Here is a 7,315-nt window from a genome sequence, read left to right on the forward strand (position 1 = left end):
ACTTTAAATACATCAAAGCATGGACAGTGCAAAATAATACTGGTTTCTCTAAGGACAAAGTAAATCCCAGGATTACGTTGTAAATAAAGTAGATTTAGGTTGGAAGTTGTGAGCAGGCTGGTGTCATTGTATTGTTTGCTATATTACTAGATGATAGTTAGCTAAAACTTAGCTTCAAGTGCAGTAGGACAGGAAGGACAGGTGAACAATACATTACAAATGTCTGCATATAAGTATAAGTAAGTATTCATATGAATCTACCATACATGTGTTGTGTGAGCTTCTGTCTAACCTCAAGTGTTTCACAGCAGACATGTTGACAGATCTACTTTTAGAGTAAACACAGGTGTAATAAATAACATCAATGTATGACCCTGGTGTTGTGTTTGCTGGCTCACTGGGATGGCTGTGACACAATAAATAGAATGGGACTGTAAATAATTGTGTCAATCGGTTAATAACCCTGTTATGAAATGTCAAAACAGCTGCTGTGAAAAAGGGTCCAATAAAATGAATGAACCAGCAGCTGGGTCAAGTTAACATAACCTCTTACAACCCCTTTGGACCCGGCATGAGTAGTGTGTGTTTACATTACCCCAAACAAGCCAGAAGCAAAACCCAGCATAATAAATGCTGCCATGTGTTGATAGAAACAACTCAGCACTTTATTTCTTTACAGATTTAAATGTTACATAGACAAATAGAAAAGGTAATATTGTTGAAGACATATATTTCAAATAAATCAATAAAAAACAAAGTTTCAACTCTAGATGTGTTTTGCAGCAGCCACTCCAGTGAATTCCTATAATTCACATGTTTTTCCCCACACTGCTGTCATTCGTCAACAGGGAATCGAGAACAATTATCGGGATGATTCCAGATTTCAGCCTTCATTTGGAAAATCCCACAGACTTGACTGAAAACTCCGCTGGAAAACTCCCTGCTTGCTATTCCCTTCAGATAGCGCGCTCGAGCGCATATACGTGCGCGCACCAGCCGGTGTGAGCGCGCAAACACAACGCGCAGGGAAGCCCCTAAAAGGACAGCGGCACCGGTAGCTGGGACGACACAGCGACACAGCTATGGGAGATCCCAAAATACCCCCCCCCCCCCCCCCGTTGAGAAAGCGAGCTGTGTGTGCACCGATGCAGTTTCACAACGTGACCTCCGTCATTTAGTTTTTTCACATGCAAACCGCGAGATAAATCGAGCAATTCAACATGTAGCCTATAATAAGACAAAATGAAATATTTAAATATGCATGTGCTGTCATTTGCATTCACTCCGTTGCATTTTTTTGTGTGTGTGCACGCATTGGTTACACGTTACACGAGCTCTTTGGTGAATTATTAACACATATATGGATGATAACGAGCGTTTTATTGAGTCCACACAGATGCTGTTTCTACCGTGGGTCCTACACGTTGCGTCCTCGCCGCTCCACATCAACACACCGCTGCTGCAGACTAGTCTGTGTGCATGAACCACATTAAGCCCGTTACTGCAGCTGCAGCGCCCCTGCCTGCGAAATTAAATGATTACACCATTTCTTATAAATGCCCGGCTTCTCTGCTGAGAGCCGTTTACACTAAAGGGCTGGTCTCGTGCACATGATTATCGTGCCGGGCGTGGGTCACCTTTGGTATCTGGAGGATGAATGCTCGTGTGCGCGTGTGTGTGTGTAGTCCTAATTTGATATGCATATTTCTTTTTATTCTAATAATTTTACACAATTGCCAAACTACATGTTTATATTACAGACCACTAGACTAGTCTAATAGTAAAATATCTTAATTATCATTATAAACATCACTATAGTTAGAACTATGTTCTGCAGGCCTATATGACACATTAACATATAATAATAAAACTATAGCCTATAAATAGCATCCATCCTTATAAAGCCTATACAATCCACATTGTGACAATACCTGCAAATGTTAAACACGTTTGCAATAAGCATGGGATACTAAGTCTGCAGGACTGGACTTGGACTAAATATAAAACTGGTCTAGCTCAGGTATGAGAGTCTACGTGCTGTCACCAACAAGTGTTGTTGTTTAACTTCCTTCTTGCATTCAACAACGTGATTTCTCGGAAACAGGTCTGCAGCTGAAAGGGGCCAGCAGCTGCGCATGCGCCTGCAGAAGACAGAGAACACTGTAAAACATATCAACCATGAACCTAAACTTAATTTACACACTTAAATCCGTTGTGTCTTTTAATCATGAAATCCCTTTTTGTTTAGTGAGACGGGGGGGGGTTGATCTGCATACACGCAGAGATGACATCAGTTGTTTACAATGAGACTTGTTTTGGTTGAAAGATACGATTTTAATTTGCTTTTCTTCCGGGGTGGACATCTTTTTACAGCGTGCACGCTCCTCACGCAGCCGGGGAAAACCCTTCCACACCTACACCGAATGTATAAAAGCGCGCGTCCCCTCGATGAGCAGTCAGTGCCCACTTCTGATCGAGACCTGCCTCCAGGTGGATAACACAAAGACGAGGAGAAGCTTCTCTGGAACAAACTTAAACCAATCGGACTCTTCTCCTGCATTTTCTTCCTCTTTACGGATCACATATCAAACACATTCCGTAAGTGATTTGATATTTATCACTTCTTCTTGCATGGAATGCCTCATGATTAAACTTTTTTTATTTTTTTATTGCCGGTATCTAATTTTGAGAATTAAAAAAATCGTGAGCACACGAACAGGACTATAAAGTAGCCTCGAACATCTCTTTTGTTTTTTTAGTTTTTCGGAAGGTAAAGTGTAGGTCAAATTCTTGCACACCACGCGCTCAGCAGTTGATTCAACTGAGATGAAATGACTGTTTAATTTTTTTTTTTTCAAATCTGCACCGTATCCATGCAGCAGTGCAGGAGGAGGTGTGAGTTTTCCGCGCGCGCAAGGGGTCATTTTGGCGCACCTCTCCAAACGCCTCCTGCTCGGATAAATTCGACTTTTTTTTCTCCCCAAAAACTTTTCAGCCGCAAAATAAGTCCACGTGCATTTGCAAACTTTATTGAATGCTAAAGCCACAAAAGCCCCAATCAGGAAATATTTTTTTTTCTTCCTCTCGGTCGTTCACAAGTAGCGCCGACTCCTACGCGTAAACGACCCCCCCCTCTCCCCCCCCCTCTCTGTTCGCTTGCCTTGCCCCGGCCGTGAACTCCTCACAGCCTTCTTCCGCGCGCAGCAGGCAGCAATAAATCTAAACTGCGGAAGTACATTTCCTCAAGCGCGGCTGTACATATCGCATTCCTCACGTCTCGAGACTCATTTTTCCTTTTTGTTCGCTGCATATTTCAGGTCAAACATGCCCGTGTCAAGGATGAGGATGAGGCCATGGATCGAGAAGCAGATCGAGTCGAACGCCATCTCGGGCCTGAACTGGATGGACATCGTAAGAGCTCTTTTTTCTTCAAAATCAAATTGCATTGGTTCAAGTAAAAAAATAAATAAATACATTTACTATAAGTGTGTGGTCAGTTAACCGAAATGAGGACAGAAACAGATATCTTGAAATGTACTTGTTGTAGATCAAGAGCAGCAACAGTGGCCAAGAGGGAAGTGATCTTCAAGGCTGCACTTAGAGTAGCAGCTTGTTTGAAGTTTGGATGAATTTTGTGTTGTACAGAAATAAAGAAAAAAAAAAGTGTTATAGTAGAAAGCTGAGGAAAAAGGAAACGTTTGAAACCAGACACCCTCGAAAATACACACCGAGAGTTAGATGCAGCACAAGTTTGGTCTCTATTTCACAGATATTACAGCATATTCTATTTCTACTTTATTTTTGAGTGACAAATGGGACCAACGTGTCAAAGATAAATTAAAAACCTCTAACACGGTATGCAAAAACAAACCCAGCTTGTTTGGTGTGCATGTGTTTATCCTCTGTGGCTACTATTTGCTTTGCAAATACCATAATCGTGGCTTTGTAGTAGAAAACTGTCGACATTAGCCGCTGAGTTTGAATGGCAGCCTTTGCAGTGTTTGAAAAACGTGTGCTCCGTGTTTTAGTCTGCTCTACGCCGAACCCTCGATCCAACTCAGTATTTCCTTCTGTGTTTCTTTTCCAGGATAAGACGATGTTCTCCATCCCCTGGAAGCATGCAGCTCGCCACGGCTGGGAGATGGAGAAGGACGCAAATCTCTTCAAACAATGGGCCATCCACACAGGTGAGCAAGCGTGAACGCACCCTCTGCAGATACAAAACTGGGTGTGTGGTGTTTTTGGAAGTACGGAGGGGGGGGGTTGAAAAGTGTTAGGAGACTAAACAAAGTGCATTGTGCAGGGAAACACGTGGAAGGTCAGACCTGCGACCCGAAGACCTGGAAAGCCAACTTCCGCTGTGCGATGAACTCGCTGCCTGACATCGAGGAGGTGAAAGACAAGAGCATCAACAAAGGCCACCAAGCTGTGCGCGTCTTCAGGATGCTGCCCGCCAGACCCAAATCTAGAGGTGAGACAGGAAGCGAGCAGGTTTTTTTTCTTAAAATAGCGTCTGCTGACTCTTGTTTTTTCTTTCTATCAAGTCAGTTTGTTCTATGATAAAACAAATCTAATTGTTTTTCTTTCTTCTGCACAGATAAACACTGCAAAGCGAAGGAAACAAACTCACGAAGGAAGGTAAAGATATCTTTTGCGCCTTTTATGTTTATGCTGACTTTAGTGGTATTTTGTGACACTTGTTACATAGTCAGAAGCCTATTCACATTGAAAAACACATATAGTAATATGACTGTAGCCAACTGTTTGTATTTTCTCATGTCCTAAATCTCACTTTCTCTGCCTCCGCAGAACTCAATGATCAAGAAGGAGGACGACGAGGACTACAGCGACACTCCCGTGCAAGAAGGCGCTTCATCCACTCAGGAGAACACGGTCGACAGCACGATGCAAACTGAGCAGCCAGGTGAGGGGAAAAAAACAATCCGGATAATTAACGTTAAAATCTATTGTGCCGTCCAGTCGTAGCTGTGTACTTGAAGCCCTTAAAGCCGGAGCATCGAGTGTATTTAACACTTATTGTTTGATCTTTGCAGATTTCCCATTTGTGCCTCCGTCTGAAGTCCCTGAATGGAGTTTGTCGGTGGAAATCGACTCCGGCTTTTCAAACAGCTTCAGCCAGAGATTCGAAGTTTCACCCGAGCACAGCACCGGTAAGACGACGGCGACGGCACGTGGCACACTTGCTAACAAATAAATGGTTTAAATTAAGACTCAGATGGATGGATATCGCGGTGCCATACTCACTGTCCCCTCTTCTTCGCCCTCCCCCTCCCTCTCTCTCCCTTTGCTGTGATCTTCCAGACTACGACTATTCCGAAGACATTGTCAAGGTAAGCACGGGACTATCTCCTCTTACCTGCATGCATTTTTCATTGTCAGGAATACCCATGTTTGTCTTAGTCGGCCTGTTTGGCTAAAGTATTAATACCCAAAACATTAAGACTGTTTGGTATTAAGTGGGGGGGGGGGTGAGAGAAAAAACTAAAAGATAGCCATACTGAGTCCAGTGTTGCTCTTTCAGATTTGTCAGCAACTGGAGAAAGACTCACACTGGATGTTGGGCAGCTTTGACGGCACGGGGTTCCTGAGCAATGAAGCATGCACCAGTCCAGGCAGCCAGTGGAGTGAATCGTCCTCAGGTAAATGTCACTAACAGGTGGACAAACTGTCTCCAAATGCATGCGAAACATGAGGAATGCGTTTCGGTGTTCCTTAAAACATTATTAAAACACTGATGCAAGTAGTAGGCACACTGGTGTGAGTTAGAAGGACGGTGGCTTTATAGCACCGGTACAACTTAAAGTGAAATAAACTTTGCATCTGTTTCTATGAAAAATAATCAGCTGTAATTCTTAGATATCCACGTAATCATGAATAAGGGAGTATAAAGAACGCAAAAGCACAAACAGGGCGGGAGGTGGATGGGTCCAACAGACAGCCATCTCTCAGCCAGCAGATCGCTGTTCGTTAGTTAACGTTTATTTGTCACGTAAGTCGCTTACTCGTTAGTTATTTTAACTCAAAACGACAATTTTTTCCTAAACCTAACTGAGTAGTTTCCTGTGAAGACGGAAGTTTATTTTTAAAAGACCGTATGTTTGTAACGAGCTGAAATTGACACGTGTTGCTGACTTTAGTTGGAAAACGCACGAAAAATGAGGAGCAACTTTTTGAGTAGTTTCCTTCATTTAAAAAATATTGTATGCGTGGAGTTCTTAAGATATGCGGTTTCGTTGAATAAAATCAAGTACTTGCTGTTCTTTAAAAAGTTTTCAGCAATGAATTATTAATGTTGTACTCCAGCGATATAGAGGAACGTCACTTTCTGAAATGTTTTTTGTATTTAATAATGAAATAACATTCTTCTTCGCCATCCTGACCTTTCATTTTGTTTGTTTTCCAGTCGACGAACTAGAGGAGACGCCGCAGTACACGACTCTGGGCTCGGACAACCCAGCCGCGACAGACGACATATGGAAGAGCTTCTTCCAGCAGTCGTCGTGAGAGATCTTCAGGACAAAAAGGACAGGAGAGCCCTGTTTGATACTTTTGGACTTTGTAAATAGAGCTCATTCTGTCCTGTTGAATCGACCGTCGGCCGCGGATTGACAATCCGAAGATCCGTCTCCATCCCCCTCAACCTTTGTGTGCCGTTGTGAGGTGCTCTGCTGTGTTAGAGGAACTCGCACGCTGATCATTTTAGATGTTTTTGGCTGGTTCAAGGCATTTTTGATGCTCAGTTTCTTTTGTGATGGTGGGTTGTAATAGCAGAGGACTTGGGGCCATATGCATGGGATCATACTCATGATTATGTACGAGGTAGACAATACTTACCTCAAAATACAGATACATAATCAGTGCGCTTAACATTTGACGGCTAGTTAACATGTAAAGTAATTCACATAATCGCTTTCCTCTGTTATCTGCAAAAGTAAGTCTTAGTTCAGGAAAAACTTCTCAACTTCTGGTAAAAGCTCTACATAAAAATCATACAGTCCTTCACTTAAAGCAGTTGTAGTCAATGTGTATATATTTGTTTTTGTTTGTGTGTGGTTTTGTAAAATAAATGTGAATGAATATGAGTCTTTATTATGAGTTTTATAAATGCTCCGGTGAAATAAAATCAATTACCAATTTTATTATTTTCTATATATATATATCTATATCTATATATATATCTATATATGTATATATGTGTATATATATATATATATGTGTATATATATATGTGTGTATATATATGTATATATATATATGTGTGTATATATATGTATATATATATATATATATATAT

The 7,315-nt window shown here is 41.7% G+C and overlaps 1 protein-coding gene across 1 annotated transcript; it reads left to right on the forward strand.

Annotated features, from left to right (window-relative positions):
* The first annotated feature begins 2,470 nt into the window (after window positions 1–2,470).
* irf1b (interferon regulatory factor 1b) lies at window positions 2,471–7,103 on the forward strand. Its single transcript, XM_031874215.1, has 10 exons — window positions 2,471–2,598; window positions 3,318–3,411; window positions 4,088–4,187; window positions 4,304–4,471; window positions 4,598–4,638; window positions 4,810–4,924; window positions 5,055–5,171; window positions 5,323–5,351; window positions 5,543–5,660; window positions 6,425–7,103. Exons 2-10 carry the CDS (start codon window positions 3,325–3,327, stop codon window positions 6,523–6,525), a joined length of 876 nt encoding a protein of 291 aa, XP_031730075.1. The 5' UTR covers window positions 2,471–2,598; window positions 3,318–3,324; the 3' UTR covers window positions 6,526–7,103.
* Window positions 7,104–7,315: the final 212 nt, after the last annotated feature.

The sequence above is a fragment of the Anarrhichthys ocellatus genome, unplaced genomic scaffold, assembly GCF_004355925.1.
Source record: "Anarrhichthys ocellatus isolate YVR2014 unplaced genomic scaffold, GSC_Weel_1.0 scaffold78, whole genome shotgun sequence".
NCBI lineage: Eukaryota > Metazoa > Chordata > Actinopteri > Perciformes > Anarhichadidae > Anarrhichthys > Anarrhichthys ocellatus.